The sequence below is a fragment of the Drosophila subpulchrella genome, chromosome 3L (genome assembly GCF_014743375.2).
Source record: "Drosophila subpulchrella strain 33 F10 #4 breed RU33 chromosome 3L, RU_Dsub_v1.1 Primary Assembly, whole genome shotgun sequence".
Taxonomy (NCBI): Eukaryota; Metazoa; Arthropoda; class Insecta; order Diptera; family Drosophilidae; genus Drosophila; species Drosophila subpulchrella.
In genome coordinates, this window is record NC_050612.1 from 28,025,972 (window position 1) to 28,045,461 (window position 19,490).

General features: G+C 40.5%; 2 protein-coding genes across 3 annotated transcripts; both read left to right on the forward strand.

Moving 5' to 3' along the window:
- Positions 1-718: 718 nt before the first annotated feature.
- On the forward strand, positions 719-2,575 carry LOC119553718. Its single transcript, XM_037864302.1, has 3 exons — positions 719-857; positions 2,083-2,166; positions 2,229-2,575. Exons 1-3 carry the CDS (start codon positions 812-814, stop codon positions 2,504-2,506), a joined length of 408 nt encoding a protein of 135 aa, XP_037720230.1. The 5' UTR covers positions 719-811; the 3' UTR covers positions 2,507-2,575.
- A 4,411-nt stretch (positions 2,576-6,986) lies between these two features.
- Positions 6,987-19,224, forward strand: LOC119554070 (ammonium transporter Rh type B). Of its 2 annotated transcripts, none has more exons than XM_037864814.1 (9): positions 6,987-7,471; positions 9,610-9,778; positions 10,495-10,660; positions 11,486-11,747; positions 15,933-16,123; positions 17,107-17,301; positions 17,367-17,460; positions 17,786-17,888; positions 18,525-19,224. In XM_037864814.1, the coding sequence occupies exons 1-9, from the start codon at positions 7,303-7,305 to the stop codon at positions 18,682-18,684; spliced, it is 1,509 nt and encodes a 502-aa protein (XP_037720742.1). In that variant the 5' UTR covers positions 6,987-7,302; the 3' UTR covers positions 18,685-19,224. The 2 variants fall into 2 exon arrangements, with proteins under 2 accessions (XP_037720742.1, XP_037720741.1); XM_037864813.1 differs by lacking the exon at positions 18,525-19,224 and adding an exon at positions 18,138-18,408 and having other exon boundaries at positions 6,988-7,471.
- The last annotated feature ends 266 nt before the right edge of the window (positions 19,225-19,490 follow it).

Consider the following 19,490-nt stretch of genomic DNA (forward strand, 5'->3'; position numbering starts at 1 on the left):
TAGCATATGATTAACCCATTGCATTATAGGTTTCAATTTGAGAATACCTGTTTGAAGTCAAGAACATGATTTCGAATATAAAATACATCCATTAGCAACAACGAAGTCAAGAACTGGCATTATACAGCCGAAACCATTTAGAACAAACGAGTCTAGTTTTCTTTGAGAAAAGAATTCATTAAAACTCTTTGCTTAGAACTGGCTATAGATAAAAGAAACCAGTATTTTTATTAAGATAATAAATAAAAAAAAAATAAATAAATAAAATAAACATACAAAACTATTTCATGACAAAAACTCTTCACTTTTGTTCTGATAAATAGTAAGGGGACTTGTATTATTTTTTTCGATAAGGGTTAGAGCAAAGACCATAGAATAATACAATATTCTATGGTCTTTGGTTAGAGGGTTAGTTAAGATTATTCATTTTATGTAAATCTAAAGAATAGTTTAGTAGTATAATCTTGTATTGTAAGTTTAACGTTTAAGTTATGCAACGTTTAAAGAAATGTCTTTATTTTAAATATTATTATTTATTATTATAGATCTGACAATCCTCCTAAAAATGTATATTTTCTCGTAGTGTTGCTGACCTCAGATGTTATACGTATCGATAGAAAAAGAGAGCCTCTAATCTTATCGCCAGCAGATAAGGTGCGCTGCGATAAGATACGAGCACCTGTCGCCGAATGCAATCACGCACAGGTTTTTAGTTCCACTTTGGAGTTGAAGACGTGCGCGTTACAAACTTGGCTAACAGCTGAAAGCGAACAGAAGTTTTTCGAACGACGAACCAACGAAGACGACGGAAATGAAGTTGGCTAAGAAGTGCTCCACTTACTTGGTGATATGCCTGGGTAAAGTTCTGCATACTCGTTTGAATCTGTTGGGTTTTAAGTGCGTATCTGCCAGATATGTACTTTTTGTGAGTGTGTGTGGACTGAAGATTGTGTTTCCGTGAGACTAAGCTGCATTATAATGCGCTGGTGCAGCCAAAGGATGTCGGAGGTGTGGGGCTTTAATGACCCAACTTCAGCAATTGGAGACTTTAACGATGAGTAACTGGGCCAAGTGTGCGTCACACAATCGCCCACAAGAAAACTCTACAAAAATGTGTGCTTATCAGTGCGGTTTAGATAAGCACTGTTTACTCATTGTTGCCCCATCCATTGGGTGTTTGTTTCAGGGCGTGGTGAATCAGTGAATCAAAGAAAATCCTCAGCAACAAAATTTTACAAATGATTTAGTTGTCATTAAATAAATCCCGAATGATTCCATTTCATGCAATTTTCATTAGGCCAAAAGTACAATGCCCTGAAACCGGAAGTGGCCAAATCTCGGTAATTATTTCGCATATAAATTATGGAAATATGTTAAACAAAAAATGGATGAAAACAATTAATTTCGGTTAGCGGCTGGCCAACGAAACTCGGTCGCACTCTAAGCCACATCCATTTGGCGGATTGGTTTTTGTCGCAGGCCCATCTCTCAATGAATCACCGCCTAATCGAATCGCGGGGGGAAATCAATACTATGCGTTCCGTATCGACAACTAAATCCATTTAATATTTCATGCGCAAAATATGCCGAATGAGCTGAACCAAAACAAACAGATATAAAATATTATTAATTAAAAATACATTTTGATAATTTTACGTGAAATCGAGTCTGACATCCGCAATGGGGAAACAATGGGGAAGAAAAAAAGACCAAGCTCACATTTATCACCGAAGTTGGCGCGCGCGCGATTTTGGCTCAATCGGAATCATCGTTTTTTTTTGTTGATTTTGGCTTGGCTCTGTGGCTTAACATTTTCTCAATAATTAATTGTTAATATCTTAACAAGTCTTTGCACAGCTGAAGATCTATATGATGAATGGTCTTTATGGTTATTTCAATGAGTTCCGTTTGGCTCGCTTTATGGCTTGGGGTTGATGGATGCTTCAAAGCCAATGCCGCAATAGCAGCGGGCCACCTTCGACCACACGCGTCGGTTTGTTAAGAAGTTGTAGAAATCACTCCCAGAAATCATGCTCGAGTGCCCCCATCTCTAAAATATTTTATTTTGGTTTTTATTCGCAGTTCTGCTGGCTTGCTTCTTGCAGGAATCGGAGGCCACGCGACGTGTGAACCGCGGTCGTCGCACCCTCACCCGCAGATACTTCGGTAAGTGGTGGCGTATACGTGATCGATTCTGAAATATTGCTAATCCGCCTCGTTTCCCGCAGCTGGCCTTGCCATCCCCGGTTGGGCTCTGATCGTGTGTGTGGCCCTGGGTGAGCTGCTCATTGGCGGAGCCCTCTACATCATCCTGAAGAAGGTGATCCTGGACAAGGAGCCCGACGAGACGGCCACCTCCTACACTCCCGCCCAGGGACAAACGACGGTCCCCACATATACCCCCGCCCAGAGCCATGAGACGGCAGCCACCACCTATACTCCTGCTCAGACTCATGAGACGGCCAATGTGACTCCCACGCCCACACATGCCACTGCAATCGCTTAAGGAGGAGTGGTCCAGTTCAAAAGTTCATAGCCCCCTTTGAAATCAGTTTAAATTCAGCCATAAAATAGCTTTATTGCCATTTAATCAACACACACAGAACACATGTGCCCTTTGTTTGCCTTCATTTTCGAATAAAATCATTTGTCACTTAGGTGGCGCCAAACTAGTTCACATTTGTGTGGCTAAACGTTCGTCAAACGATCGATTCGCTGGCTTTTAAAATTTTATTGCACCGGCTATGCGGTCCAATATCCGCCCAAAATCGATCCAGTTTGTCTACTGATTGTCTGCATCACACGCAACACTAATTTATTTCTAATTAAATTAAACAGGTTTTGATAGAGGGAGCTTGGTATAGCCTACTCTGGGGATGAAGATCAAAGATCGTTAGTTGTAAGAAAAAATATATAGCATAAGTTTGGGGATTTGTTAAGAAAGATCTAAGCCATTTTCTAGCTAGATGTCTTTTCTTTAGATATAATTTTTAACCCACTAGTAATACTTATAATTTTTTTTAAATATTTAAGTATTATCCGTGTTCCATTTACTTTTTTAACTTAATATATTTTTTAAACCATTTTGTAGCCTTACTGCAATATTTCAATAGATTGCCAAGATTGCATTTGATTATCCAGCTCTCGACCGAATCATTATACTTCAGATTTGGGAATTGAGCTGTCCTCGCTTTGTGTGTTGGTATCCGAGGCTATATCGCTGACTGATTTCGGTGCCACTTGGGATGCGGCGGCCACTTGATGCCGCTTCCTCGTTTTGCCGCTGACAAATCGAAATTTATTATAAACGCAATTGAAAAATCCCCAGTGCGCCACTTGAGCTGGTTCTCTAAGCTGCAACACAGTGTAGATAGATCCCGGGGATTCGGAATCCCGGCCAAGTCAAGGGCCCGGCAGCCAAGTAGCTGTAAATGCCAACAATTGGCGCAACCGAAAGCTTTTCCGCAGCTCGGCGGCGGGGGTGAGGGGGCGGTAGCCAAAGCGGATTCCAAAATTGACACAAAACAGACAAAAAGCGAATCGCTTAGGCGCAACCACCCGCAACCGAGGAGCCACCATCTAAACTTCCATCCCACACCATCCCATACCATCCCATCCCGATCCCCACTTTCAGACACGAGTGCAGTGGCAGCCAAAAATTTTGCAACTGGAGCGACACTGGAATGCTGCACATAGAGAAATATCTTTATAATTTAAAGATTTCTTAAATTTATGAGCTTATAAAACTATTAAAAACACCATTTCAGTAAACCAACAGTTCATTTTATTTTATCCCAATCATTGTTTGATTTTATTTATTCCACAAGGATTTATTTAAGATTGAAGATCAAAAATAATAAAAAAAAACTTGTTTAATTTTAAGTTTTAGAAAAGCTTTTTAATGTATTTATTATAAAATATGGTAACATGAAACTTAAAAATAGTTTTATGTAGCCAATGAATATTTTCAACATATATATATAAAGCTAGTATATTTTACATATGTACAATGTACATTGTACATATATTTTGTTTATGTTATGTAGTAAAAAACGATATAATACCTATTTTAAAAGTAGTTTATGTAGCCTAAGTTTTTACGCCGAATCATATAAAGTTCTTAAATAGGACATATTTATTATTTAGAATACATTTATTATTATTGATATCATTTTATACATATTATTAAATATATTATTTATATTATATTACAATATTGTTATTTTTTGCAGTGCTGTTGAGCCAGCTAGGATTCCTCGCCAGATACTTGGGCTTTCGCAGGAAAGCCACACAAAACAGTTCTGTTATGTTCCCGAAAGGACTTTCGCCCCGAATGGGAATGCAAACACGGTGCATATGGCCATGCAGCGGCACTCGGGCAATTGTTGTGGGTCAGCTGGGGCAGGAGCTGTGGCAGGAGCTGTGGCAGGAGCTGTAGCAGGAACTGCTGCAGCCAGAGGTCCTTCGACGAGCAGGAATCCTGGCAGCTACTCTGCACTACTGCTCTGGACACTTGGCCGGGTTCGGGCGAGTGTTTGTGGGGTGTTAAAGTTTATCAACATATCGTCAACGTTGTTGTGCCGTTGTCTGACAACAGTGGCTCATATTTATTTATGGCTCAGCTGGCACTCGGGCCAAATACGTACTTCCGCATGACCCAGACTGGCCGCTTGGAGGGGCACTTGTGGCCGGAGTTTGGTCGCAATCCTGACAGTTTGGCAGCCGCTCGGCCGGGTTATCGCATTTTTTCTGACGCTCTGGAGCTCCGCTTTTCTGGGATTTAGACATGTACACTTGTTGTAAACAACAACATTAACAAGGGTTTGCCAGGACACTCATAAGCATTCATTGGAAATCCTTTTCGATTTATTTGCGTATTCAAACGGAAACATTTAAAGTGATTGCGGATGCAAATTTCCCTCCCAAGTAGGCAGCACGAAATCGCTCTGATGTGCCACCTTCACCTTCACCTTCCCTTTCGACCCCGGAATGCTTTTCCTTTCTTTCGCTTCCCTGCTTTCTTTGCTTTCACTGTGCTTTCTTCCTTTGCCGAAATGTGTGTGTATGGATTTCCAAGATCCGAGCGCGTGCCTGGCAACATTTGTGGTTTTTGCGCAAACTTCACACATTTTCTTATGTGGGGCCTGCTTTGCCTTACCTTTTTTTTATTGTTGCCAGCGCCATGAGAATTTCAATTTTCACACAGGTGCACTTGTGTTTGTTGAAAAAATAAATATCAATCATACGCCCCAGTGGCCTCTGTGAGTTCTGGCCCCCCACTAACCGCTTTTATGAGTTCTCTTTAATTTGATATGGATATTTGCTTTAGCAATTAGCAGAATGCTCTCCAGGTTTTCAACTTCCACTCGGTCTATATATCAGTAGATGAATTTGAGAGCTATTCCAGCTGCGAACGTATGTTCTTAAGCTAAAAGTCTTTATTTACATGATACCATTGCCACAATGTTCATTTTTTGCTACAGAATTTTTTCAATTAAATTTGGTTCAAATTTTTTGAAAGCGATTTTAGTATTTTTGAAAAATACAAAATAATTTAAAATGTATCATATTTGTGTTGAACAATTTTGTTTTCGTATTATTCTAATGTTGCCGATATCTAATTAGTTGCCACGTCATTTGGTCGCGTCATCGGCGTCAGTATTAAAATATAATAAAATTGCAGATTCATTTAGAGAAAATTAGCCGATCAAAAATGTGAAACATTTTATTTTTTTTTTATAAATTTAAATAATGTGATATTTTGAGTGTTTCGCATTTGACTTCTTTTATTGAATCACTGTTTACTTAAGACAGTTTGACACTTTCACCCAAGTCATCTAGATTTATAAGACTTAAATGTAGCGGTCCATACTAAACGCACAAACTTTAAAATAAATATTTGGCACGCCAATTAACTATGATTAAAATGATCAATATATTTGTACATATGTAGAATTCTAACCGATTTACTGTTTAATTAATTTTGCAATAATTTCCCCCCCAAGTAGTGTGATTTAGGCATCTGATCTGTGGCCACTTCAAACATTCGCAACTGGAAGCTTTTGGCACTTGAGTGCGACTCGTCGTGCTCTTTATATGCCCATTAAGTTCGCACTAAACCACTAAAAAAGGCTGTTAACCAGCTGAAATTGCTTGAACAAACCGAAAATAGTCGAATGAAAGGGGCTCATCAATGAGCGGCGATCTGCGATCGAGTCAGCTGCTCCAGTTGAGCGGTATTTGGTTTTACGACCCTTCATTTCGGCTGTTAGCATGTTAATTACTCTGCGGCAACTACTGGGTATGTGTGATTAATTGGTGTGTAGACAGATCCCAAGCCGAAGCGCCTCTGTTGACATATCCCCACACTCAACACCCACGACAATTGCCACTTGACCAGCACAGAGATTGCGGCTTATCAGTCAACAAGAAATCCCCTCCTAAGTGGTTCAACCGATTGGCCCAGAGTCAATAACAACACTCTGAATGGGGAGAATTCGTTAAAGTTTAAGCCACTTTCACCTTCCAAGCCGGGCCAAGCCATTCAATAGCGTTTATGCAAATCGTCCGGCTGCAACAGCTCTAAAATGCAGTCTGAGGATAAATTTGTAACGAATTACCAATCAATTGACCAACGAAACAAACAAACCAAACCGAAACGAAGCCAGACTTTTGGGTGGAGAGACCGCAAAGGAGGTCTGGGCTGCCTTGTAAAACGATTTGGATTCGTATTCGGAATTGGAATTGAAATTGCAATGCAGCTAAAACAAAAACAATTTAAATATAATGGAACCACAACGACTCGGTCTCCAGAGGGGCAATGTGAATAATTCAGCCAGAGTACCGAAACAGCGGCGACTGCAAATTAAATCAAATAGTTATATCATGCGAGTAAATCGCTGTGGATATCGCACATACGCCCCGTTGACCGCAGACCCCACTCGCAGCTACTTACACGCCGCGCTCATCGCTCCGGGCATCAGTACGCGCCCAGTGCTCAGCCGCAGCAGATCGTGAATGTGAACGGATGTGTATATATCTGTCCACATATATTTGGAGATAGTGTGCATCCCGAGGTCTGGGAGCTAGGGCAGAAAAGCACACAAATATTTGCACATCCCAAGAGGGGGAGAAGGACTTCCTGGACTTCGCATACACGTGCTGCATCGTCTGCGGCCGGGATCTGAAAAGCAAAAACCCCGTCTCCGTCTCCGTTTTTTACTCGAACTCCAATCAGGAGCCGTTCCATCTAGTTTTCGTAGTGTTTTTTGCCCCGGTTCGAACAGCATCCCTCCTGCCACCATGCACTCGCCGGCTGCCAAAGTGTCGGGCTACGTCGTCCTGATGATTGTGCAAATAATCTTCCTGGTTCTATTCTGGCTGTTCGTGCGTTACGAAAAGACGGCGCTGCCCCGGGCAATCGGCGCCGAAGACGCTGGATCAGCAAACGAACACGTTTCCAAATATCCGCGTGAGTAGCTGGGATTTTCACCCCATCCTTTCTGCCATCCTTGAACAAAAGAGTCCTGTTTTAAGCCTCTAAGATGAAGCACTGGGGAACCATTTTTAAAGAAGTAATTGACGCATTAGATACAATTATTTGACATACTAAGGTAATTTTAAATACATTTTTAATAAAAAAGAACATTTGGCTTGGAAAACTATTGTTTTTGTAGTTTTTAATAATTTGAATAATTGTTTCTTATTTCCACTTTAAATAATTAGTTATTGTTATTTCATAGAACATCATAAATTAATTAACTTTATAGGTCTGACTAAGCTTACAAAGAGTTTATATCATAGCAACAGTTTTCTAAGAAACGCCCATTTTTTTAAATACCTAAATTTGGCCCTGAAAAAACCACAGATGTGCGAAAATATCTGTTGACCAAACTGTTTTTTACAGGCCATGCATTTCAAGTTTTCCTTATTTTTGTTTAATTAGCCAACATGAGCTAATATCCACTAAATTTAAATCTACTCGGCCAAAGCTCAAACACTTGCGCTAATCAAATTATTATTTATTTACGACTTTAGTCAAGCTACCATTTTATTGTTTGTATTTTTAAAACATTTTCTGTTGGTTAATTAGCCCGCTTTGTCTAATAAAAGTCACTTAAACTAAATATGCATGGCAACAGTGCAAACATTTCATACTGACAAATCAAATACAAAAGTTGTTTTATACGCTGGGGGATTTATTTACATGGAACCCCTAAAATTGCACCTCTTGTGTGGGGAAAAAAATTATATATTTAGATTCACCCCTCTAAAATAATAGCAAACGTGCAAAAATATCATTTTCGGTGTTTGTATACGTTATTTCTATATTATTGTTGGTTTGTTTGTTTGGTAGTTTTTGTGCAATGAAAGTGAGTGCATTGAAATAGTTTTTCTTCAATTAATCGCACAGCGACTCCACAGAAATAAATAAATATCATCTAACTATTTTTAGATGTGCCCTTTAAAATAAACCGAAAACGTGTGAAAGTTTTATTTATAGCTCTGCTCTAAGATATTTTCTTTTGGTTAATTAGCCGCCTAGGGCTAATGGAAGACACTAAACTTGAAGAACTTGGCAACATCTTTTGCATATTTTTTATTCCCAATACCATGTTTGTTTTTCTATGACTCGCAAAAAACTTTATTAAATGAAGATTAATTGAGAACTTATTAATTCATTGAAAAAACGTTTGATCTTACGCCGTTTCAATGGCTCTGAATTAATAGTGAATAGATAAGATCCGAAAATAGAAACGTATCTATTATAAGAATTGACTTAATTACTTGAAAATTGAGCAATTGAAATGTATACATCCTATTGATAACCAAGTAATTAAAATGGCAGAATACGAATAAAGGGAAAACGGATGCAAAATGGTCAAAAACAATTAAAAGGACACCAAGTTGAAGCCCTAAATCAAAGCCCACATAAAGCTATTACCCCTGCCAACCAGCGATATATAGATATAAACTCTAGTCCTGTTCTATTTCGGGGGAATGAGATGGGGTCGGGACCAAAGGCAGGGCGGGACCCGCATTGTTTGCCAAGTGTTGGCGGGTCATAAATAAATGAAGTTCTTTTTCGCACAGTCTCCGCAGTCTTTTGGGTCCCGTGGCACCAATTCCATTAATTACTTCAGCCACTGTACGGGGCACATAGTACATTTTGCCGAACTGAAACGAACCGAAACCGAACAATGGGACATACGACACACACGCGCACAAATGAATAATTAAAGTCATTAATTTCAATTTATGCAAATGCGTCTGTAAACAACTTGTTGCAATTCATAATAAATAAATTAAACCGTATTTCACACTAATTGCACCCGCGCGGGCACACATACGCACACAGGGGGTGTTTTGTGGGGGTTGGTGGGTGGTGTAACAGTGGGTGGTTGGGGGTGGGGTATCCACACCCCACAGTGGGGCAGCTGCCATTGCGTCTTGGTGCCCTGGTGACATCAATCTCAATGCAATTGACTTTTGGCAGCAGACAATTGGGCGGTTAATTGAAACGACTTGACTCTATTAATTGGCATCCCAGATGGCCAAGACGGACCCACCTCCTCCACCCAGAATCAAACTCTCCTGATTTCCCCACAGAGTTCCAGGACATCCAGGTGATGATCTTCATTGGCTTTGGCTTCCTGATGACTTTTCTGCGTAAATACGGCTACAGTGCCACTGGATTCACCCTGTTCATGGCCGCCTTGACGGTCCAGTGGGCCGTCCTGATGAAGGGATTCCTCCACATGGAGGAAGGCAAGATCAGGTGAGCTCCACCACCTGTATTCAATTTATTAATTGCTTGACTTAGAGGCCAGAGCCCATTTGACAGGCCACAAGCAAATAAGATTGTGAAGTCAAATGAAGAAAAATACCCCGAAGCTGAAAATGAATTCAAGCAATTACTTTAAATGAAGAAGTCAACCTGAGGGGGCAGGGGCAAGGGCTTCGGGTGAAGCCCTCTACTTATGCTAAGTGAAATGGGCAACAATCCCAAGTCAAATGGCAAACAAAAGGACAAGCAGCTGTAAAAAGAACCTGACAGTCAAATGTACTGAAAGAAGGTGGAATAAATAATTTATGGCAGGGACTAAACACTTAACAATTTTCTAAATTAATTCAAATTTTAAATATTTTGTTTGCTGGCTTAAAAAAAGGTATATTACTAATCATAATAAGGAATACAAATTTTAAATGAGAATTTTAACAGTTCATTTTAATCGAAATATCTTAATTTATTAAAGAAATAAAATATTAAAGTCCTTTAAAAGACTTAATTATAATAAATTTACACGTTTTTCAAGTTGATTCACTTTGTATTTTCCTGTGTAGAAATATAAACCGCCTTGAAATGCTTTAAAATGTATTCCATTTCATTTGGCGGCCATTCTGGGTGAAGTTGTAGCCATTTTTTATGCGGCCGAGGGCGTGACACCTGTCGCACTTCCTGCTCACCGCATCCCCCTCCTTTTCCGCCCACAGCCTCTCCCTGGAGAACATCATTGATGCGGACATTGCCGCCGCCGTGCCCCTGATTAGCATGGGCGCCCTCCTGGGCAGGACCACGCCCATCCAGCTCCTGTGCATGTCCATCTTCGAGGTGGCCCTCTTCGCGGCCAACGAGTACCTGGCCCTGCATGTTTTCAGTGTGAGTAGGGGCTAAATATTTATTATAAAACACCCAGCAGCAAAGCATATTTCCTCCAAACATTTCAGCAAATGGCGAACCAATATTTATTATTTGCCCAATACTTATTTATGAAAATAGGTTTAAACAGGTCGTGACAAATGGGTCATACCATATGCAAACCGAATTAAAATGCATGCTAAAATTCGGTGATAATTTTATGCAGTTCGGGTTGCTAGAAAAACAAACAGATGATTTCCATAAGCTTAATCAAAGCAGTGTAATAAAATTGAAAATAAAACGCGCATAATGTTACGAGAAAGCATGACATTTCGCTAATGCCTTCAATGGCATAATTTGAATGCGGAATAAGCATTATTTTCGTTTATTATAATTACATGAATTTTGAAATATTTTGTAAACATACTTTGCGTATGGGTTAAATGAATTTATATTACCTATTAATTAACAAAAGTTACAGAAAGATTTGAAATATTTTGTAAACATAGGTTTACTGAATTTATATTACCTGTTCAATAACAAAAGTGGTTCAAAGATAGACACGTTTAATACTATATTACGAATTAAACGTAACAACTTTTGTTTTAATTTTATAAAATCTTAATTTGGAAATATTCCTTATTTTATGTAACGTTCTTTTAATGACGTATGTTTTAGTATTTTGTAAATTACAATATTTCTAGCCATAGCTTAAGTGGTTTTTTTTCGTTACGTAGGCATATGTATAATCAAGTGGCTTGCTTTCTTGTCCTAAATAAGTACTTATAATAATTTATAAATATTTATAAATATATTTATTGATCGTACATGCTTTATCCTTGTCAGATCTGCGACTGTGGAGGTTCCATCACCGTCCACGCCTTCGGCGCCTACTTTGGCCTGGCGGTGGCTCTGATGCTGAGGCCCGCCAGCGACCAAAATGAGGCGGGAAAACTGGAGGGCGCCAGCTACACCTCGGACATCTTCGCCATGATCGGCACCACCTTCCTGTGGGTGTACTGGCCCAGCTTCAACTCCGTTCTGGCCGAGGGAGCCGGCGGCGAGCGGGCCACTTTGAACACGTTCCTGTCATTAGCCGCGGCAACAGGTGAGTCACGTGCCCCGGCAATTAGCCGGCTCAAGTGGAGGGCAGCTGGATGACATTCCGCCGTCCATCTCCGGACATATCTTCCGGCCATCTTCGCCCACTCGCACATATCTTCACGCCCGGCTGGGTCATTCCTATGGTCTCCTTAGGCCTTGTTAATTATAATGTTGGCGGGCCTATTAGCACGGCTCCCGATGAAATTGAAAAGGCTCGCAGGCAGCTTTTCGCCCCAGCCCAATGCCCTTTTCAGGTCCTTTCGCATGCGACTCACAAACTAATTAAATGTCAAATAGTTTCGTTAACACATTTGAAAATTTATTTTGAGCACGTAGCGCACATAAAAACGAGCCAGCCTGTCCGGCATTTGCCTGGTGCGATGGGTGGGTCAGTAGTCGGCAGTCGGTAGTCACTGGTAAATCCCATTCAGGTCCAGTCCTGGCCGGGCACATACAGAAAATGTGCTAAAAGCAGCAGCCCGGGGTGGGGCTTTGCCTTGGTTGACTCGCTCGGTTAATGTAAATAACAAAACACAAATTAAATGTATACAAAGGACGCCCGGCAGCAACAACAGGGCCAGTAATAATAGTAGGGCCAGCAGCTGAGATAAGCCAACTCGGGACGGGGCGACACTTGGCTAACTGTGGCCAGAGTCTCGCCGGCTTTCTGCTCCGGCTCTTCTGGCCATGGTATTAAAGCCCTCACGTTACGTGGCGGAGGTAACACCTTAAAAGGCACATGAGTTACCAGGAGCTGGGAAAAATTTTAGGAGGAGTTAGTCGTCGAAAGAAACACCCTAGAAAATGTATTTTGTCATAACAAAATATTTAAAATAATAATAAATTGTTTGTATCATTAATTAAATATAATATTTAACAATGTTAGTTACGAACGCATTTTTCTCTTTATTAATTTCCCATTGGTATTTGCATTTTTGTTTTCCAACAATGAAATAAGTTCAAAGACACTTTACACACACAATGAAACCCACTTCCTGTGATCCAATTTCCGAGTCAAATACATCTTTTGTTTGAATTAACGATTTAAATTATTTATCCCATTGCCAGCAATTAAAACAAGTATATATTTCCATATTGGTTATTAAATATTTTGCCAACTTAAAAATTCTTTTGCCAAAGTTCATTAACTTTATATGCTGAACAAAGAACACTTCACAGTGATTTTTCGCATTTTTAATTGCCCGAATGGAATGCGAGCCATACACATAAAGTATAAACGAATCATATTGTATGTTTTCAAGAGTACCACTTGTTAGTGTTTCATTTTGCTTTTTTGCCCATAATTTCTTTGCTCTTTGAAAAGCACTCTCAGCTTTGCCCGAGTACATCTTAATTTGAGTTAAAAATTCTCGTCTCAATAAAGTGCATATTCAAATTTAGTTGCAATTCATATCTGGCCAGAGGAAACTTAATCAATGAATTCCAATCTGGGCGGCCGACTGGGATGACCCCATCCCAAGGATAGACATCCTAGAGTATCCATGTTGGGGGCTGCCGAGGGGATGGGGATGGACATTTTATGCGGAAGGATGTGCGATTAGTTGAGTCAACGTGCGGCTCCGTCCGTTGCAGTGGCCTACAGCCCCCACCCACTCCCGCATGTCCTGCCCGCCGTGTCCTTGTCCATTCGGTGGCCGGTTGCTTGGCTCACTGGTTGTTGCCTTAATTAAACTAAAGCTGGGGTTCAGTTCAATGCTGAAATTAGAGGCGGTCTGGTGGGTGTGGCCACGCTGGTCCATGTCGGCCATGCGGGCGGACATGCATGGCCTGGCCAGCAGGATTGGTTTTGGCCAGGAGTAGGAGGACTAGCAGGAGCGGGAGCAGGAGGGGATCGGGTCAGACGACGCCATTTGGTGTCCGAATGCGGCGCCAACAGCAAAAATACGCCCCAGTTGTTGTTTTCACACCAGGCACAAAATGAGCCGAAACGTCGTCTGGACCTTCTCCTAGGTATGCACAGGGAAAAATGATATGATAGGAATTTTTTAAAGCAAAAACTTATATCTATGTTTATAAAGCTGTACATAAGACTTAAAGAATAAATTCAGATCCCAAACTTGTAAATATATAACGTCCAAATTTTTACCAAATATTCTTACTATAATGTTGGTTTTTGCTAAAAACTGACTTCATTCCAAGTTACCCTAAACAGAAAAAATATATTTAAAAAACATATTTAAGAGCAGGTATTCAGGAAAGGTTACCATTATTTTAATTAATCTAAACTAATTGATTGGTTTATTATTGGTTTAGCTATACACTTGTTATTAATTGTATTTGAATTATAAAATAAAATAGGTATTTCAAATCATAATCAACACCCAAATATTATAATTCAAATGAAAACACTAATAGTTTGCAAACCAAGATTTATTATAATGGCAATATAAAAACGAGGAATTTAAAAATGCATTAACTAATTTTACTTTATTAGTTAGCCATGGGAAATATATACTTTCTAATCTTTGAACAGATGGGCGAGTTATTTTATTTTCTTCTGTGTGCTTTTTGGTTTGGGTCCGTTTAGAACTCCAGTCTGGTCAGAGGGGTGGATTTTTAGGGGTCGCAAGGGGGAGGCTGCCCGCATTGGCCAACAACGCTAAGCACAAAACACATTTTACAGTCGCAAGTGACACCATTGGCGTTAATTTAAATTGTTTAATGTTCGAGCAGGAGAAGGCAACTAAACAAAAGCAACAGCAGCAGCTGATGTCCTGAATCCTGAATCTCGGATGCCTCTGGCTTGGCTTTGGTTTAGTCCTCGAGCAGGACGACAAGGATGGGGACCGGCTGTAAAAACGCTGTTTAATTGATTTTTAAGCCAGAATTTGCTGTTCTCGTTGTTTTGCGTCGCCCGGACAACGTCAAAAGCTGTTTTGAAATTGTTGCGGTTGGACTTTCCCCCGCCGGAACTGTCCCTGTTTGGCCAACACGTCGGTTGAGATTTGCCTTACTTATTTGCAGTGGCCAACCGACGCCTGGCCCCAACTAATTTATGCAAATTATTATGGCTGCAACATATGCTCCGCCATAAAATGGAGATTTTTAAGTATTTAGTGTTATTCAGCCGAGATTTATGCTGGCTGCCGGTCATAAACCGAAGCGTCCTTGTTTTGTTATTTTGCTGTGCTGTGGCCAGCGGAAAGGCGACATAATGCTGGGGCACCTCCCCCAGCTGGAAAACCCAGGGAAATCCAAAGGGATCTTGCCACTGTCGTGTTTACATTTTTATTAGTTTTGTGTTTATTGCAAAAGTGCGGTTCAGTTGCTGTTGCTGTGCTGGGTGTGTCATTCCTGCTGGTCGAGTGATTAGCGATAGCTGCTCGTTGGACTTAGAGAACCTTAAAAGGAAGGTTTATGAATGCAAAGGATTTTAGCATGCAACTGAGTTTGCTTACTGGAGAAACAGCAGTGAATAAATAGCAGGGAAAACGCAGACTTTGCTGTTCAACAAGTCGTATACGTGATTATTCTGTTTAATGTATCGTTTGCAATTGATTGAGATTTTTAAATAGCTTACCCTTTTCCAGAGGACTGTATGTATGTATGACACATAGAGCATTGTTAATATGATAGAAATTTTAGATAAACTCGAAGTTAAAAAATTGATGTTATTAGTAACATCAATTTTTTAACTTCGAGTTTATCTAACATATTATTATTATTAATATTAAAATATACATTTTAAGCAAAATGGATACCATTTTTCTACTATCGTTTGCTATTATTTTATATGTTAAAAATACTTGTAGCTTACCGCCAACTGTTAACATATCTTCCCAAATATGCAATAATTAAACAATGATAAACAGCAATTAATTTAAAAAACATACTCCTTGTAAACGCAATACCAATTTAAAATGCACAGCTAATAAGTCTAACCAAACTCCCCATAAAGAACTCCCCGCTCAAGCCACATTTTTAACAGCAAGCCCCAGTACCTTTGCGCACCCTAATGAACCTACCTGGGACTCATTCAAAAATGCATTAATATCATGTAATTAAGGCAGTCCATTCGAAATTCACTGGCCGGGCTTCATTCAATCCGCCCGCCAACCATAAATGCGAGCCGCAGCCTCCCTCCTGCGTGTTTTTAGCCCTGTTCTGTGCTGTCCTGTTCCTGGGAACATCATCCTAACGCCCCCTACTCCGTTGTTCTACTCCACAGTGACCACCTTCGTCGTATCCGCGCTTGTCAGCCACGAGAATAAATTGGACATGGTGCACGTGCAGAACTCGACCCTCGCCGGCGGAGTGGCCGTGGGCACGGTGTGCAACCTGCTGCTCGGCGCCCACGGAGCCGTCTTAATTGGCATTATCGCCGGCACGGTCTCGGTGCTCGGCTATCGCTATTTAACCGTAAGTTTGGAAGGCTGAAACTGCCAGAAAAAAGTAGAAATTGAAAACCCAAAGGGGGCGTTCTGTAGCCCTCCATAATACCCCGTCATACAAGCATAAGCCCGCTATTCAAATCGCGAACCTGGAATGGAACTAGAACTATATCTAGCTGGCGGTGGCTTCGCTTTAATTAGTGCGCCCAGGAAAAATGCGACGCTAATGAGTAAAGTTTGTTGCCCGCCGGTCAGCCGCATCCCGTATTCCGCTGGACTTCATCCCGGAATCCGCCGGACTTCCATTTGCATTACGACCACGCAGCCCCGAAATCCGTGGGGTTTACCCCTTTTCGGTTCCGCTCGCTGGAGCAGTAAATAAATTTGCACTTTTCAGATGACACACTGACTCCCTGGCCATGTTTCACTTTTATTCAATTTAATGCTGGCACTGGCCATTAATTACTATATTTCAAACTCGGACAGCACATCTTGCGATCTAACTTGTTGAGAATTTAAGGGAAATTCATTGCTTTCTGTCTTTAAAGTGCCTTAAATAAAATGTTTGTTGCTTCCGTTTAAATGCCTTTATTAGAAATAAATCAAATCAATAACTTAATTTACCTCTTTATTTAGTAATTGATAATAAATCTTAAAAGCCACTTAGAAAATAATGAATTGCTTTTATATATAGCTTAGAGGATAATTGAAAGCATGTTAAATTTGATTTTATTGTTAAACGTTTACCAATGTATTTGATTAGAAACTCACCTTTAATAAAATATATACATATTATTCTGTTTCTGGACCAGTGATATTTCCTGAAAAATAGCACCATGTGCCTCCATTCAAAGTCTTAATTCTTCTAATTACTTAAAATGGAGAAATATTAGTAATTTTTGCAATATATTTTTTAAAGACCAACTCTTAGCCCTTTAAACCCAGGTTCTAAAACTTCTGTTATTCATTGCGCAAAGCTATCCATTTATGATCCTTTGAACTGGTTTCCAGCCCTGGATGACCGCCAATCTGAGGCTGCACGACACCTGTGGCGTGCACAACCTGCACGGCATGCCGGCCCTGATTTCGGCCATTGCCTCGGCCATTTACGCCTCGATGGCCTCCGTGGGCGAGTACCAGTCCGAGCTGCAGGACATTTTCCCAGCCATGGTGGGCACCAACGGAACCGAGACCAAAATCATGGGCGTGAGTATCCGTGTCCGGCTGTTCCAGCGGTGGGTGTTAATCCTTTTTGGACCCATATCCCACAGGGTCTTGGCCGGAATGCAACTTCACAGGCGGGCTACCAACTGTTCGGCATTGCTGTCACACTGCTCATTGCCATTGGCGGTGGTATTTTGACAGGTTTGTATGGGTATTTTTTTTAAGAATTAGGAACTAGGAATTTTTTTAAATAACCAAAATGGAAAAACAACGAACGTCTAACTTAGAAAGGGTGTTTTTCATAGTAGTATTTATAGACCAATTTAAGATATATCAAAAATAGTTTTTCTTAGTTTAAGATAGTCTGAAATTTTTGATTTAATATTTTAGTAAATTGATAACACTTTTCATAAACCAAGATATCCTGAAACTTAACTATTAAATAAAGTACAATACTTAAGTTTCAGTTTTTTCCTAAATTAAAAATGTAGCTTTAGTCTTAACATCCTCTTTAATCCCAAACCAGGGGCCGTGCTGAAGTACACCAACTTCCGGAACCTGAAGAAGGACGAGCAGCACCAGGACGAGCACTACTGGGAGGTGCCCGCTGGCGAGAACAAGGAGGAATAGTTAAGTGTGGCGCCTGCCAGATTGATCACAGCTCACGCGTCTCTAATGTGCCTTGTCTAACTACTTACGACTACTTATTATTATTATTTTATTTTATTTACATAACCCTATTGTACGAAATGCACGCGTTGCCATTGTGCCTGCCCTCATCAAAAATAGCTGAGAAAGTTTGCCAAATTGTTTGCCATTTCCGTTTGCCTCGCTTTGCATTTGCATTTCGCTGATTTGATTTGCCGCCTTTTTTGCAGTGAACTAGAAAAAGTTGACGAGCTTTTGCTGTAAGCCAAATAATGCCAGGCCAAAACAGCAGCAGCCATGAGAAGAGAGGGCTCCCAGGACAATGGAGTCCGGCCAATCCTTTTGTTGTCCTCGCCTGCTTCGCTTAATTTTTGTAGACATTTGTCGCATTTAATTAAAAACTCCAACAATTTACACATTTAATTAGCGTCGAGCACTGAACTACAGTAAAAGCAAAAAAAAGTATTAGCAATAAAAATATTTTAAATGTGACACTCTGCATCCAACTGCAACTCCTCCTCCTCTTAACCCTTTGTATATTTCGCATGCCGGGCGCAATTTTTAATGGAATTAAAATCATACACATAAAATCCAACAACGAACGTTGGCGCAAAAAGTTTAAATATGCTAGCCAAACTTTTGGATGACGACGCCGCCGCCGCCGCCAACTCGAATTCCCAGTCTGCCGCCAACTTTAATTGGCGCCCATTTCTGTTGCGCAACTGGAATGCAATTGTCCCCGCCAACAATTTGTATGTGCGCGGAGCTCTGCACTAGGACCCGGCTAATTAAGTGGCCCAGGACAAAGTGCCAGCTAATTAGGCGACTTTTGGCCAGGACACCAAGAAAGCAAGAAACCAAGTCACCGAGTCACCTTCGCGATCAGCTTTCTTGGCTTTTCCGGCTTTCCACGGACAGCTCAGCCGGCGATTAGCCCACCTGGCGCCGAAGGCCAGTAATCGCCGGACAAAGGCGAACCCGGAATAATGTCTTTCAAACGACTCCCGGTCCTCGGAGGGCCACCACGGGGACGACCGGGCGATAAGCTGGCGGCCAACTACTTAAGTTGGCTTTGTCACCAGCCACAGACGCTCAAACAAAGCCCAAAAGGCAAACAATTACCGGCAAAGAGTTCAACAAGTTTCAATAAAAATTGTCAGCCAATGTCTTGCGTTTCTGGGCTTTTAACTCATTTGCAGCAGTGAAGATAAGCCATAAAGATTTTAGAGGTATAGGGCTAAGTTCCCGTTTTCAATTTCACAAGTTCCAAATACAACAATTTCTGGGTAAATAACATATTGTATTTGCATTTCGCCTTAAAAATATATATATTTTTGTACATATATGTAAGTATTAAACAAAAAAATTGATATAATTTATTGTGCCCATATATTTGCAGTCCAATGAGGTCCAATTGAGTCAGTGGATAACAGCTATTATATTTTTTTGCATTTTTCACTTTCAATAACATAAATACTCAAACGGATTTTATTTATTTTTAAACGTTTTATGACTCATAAATACTTGCTTTATCCCGCCATTAGTGATAAATCCTTTACAAATGTTTAAATTGTTACTGAAAA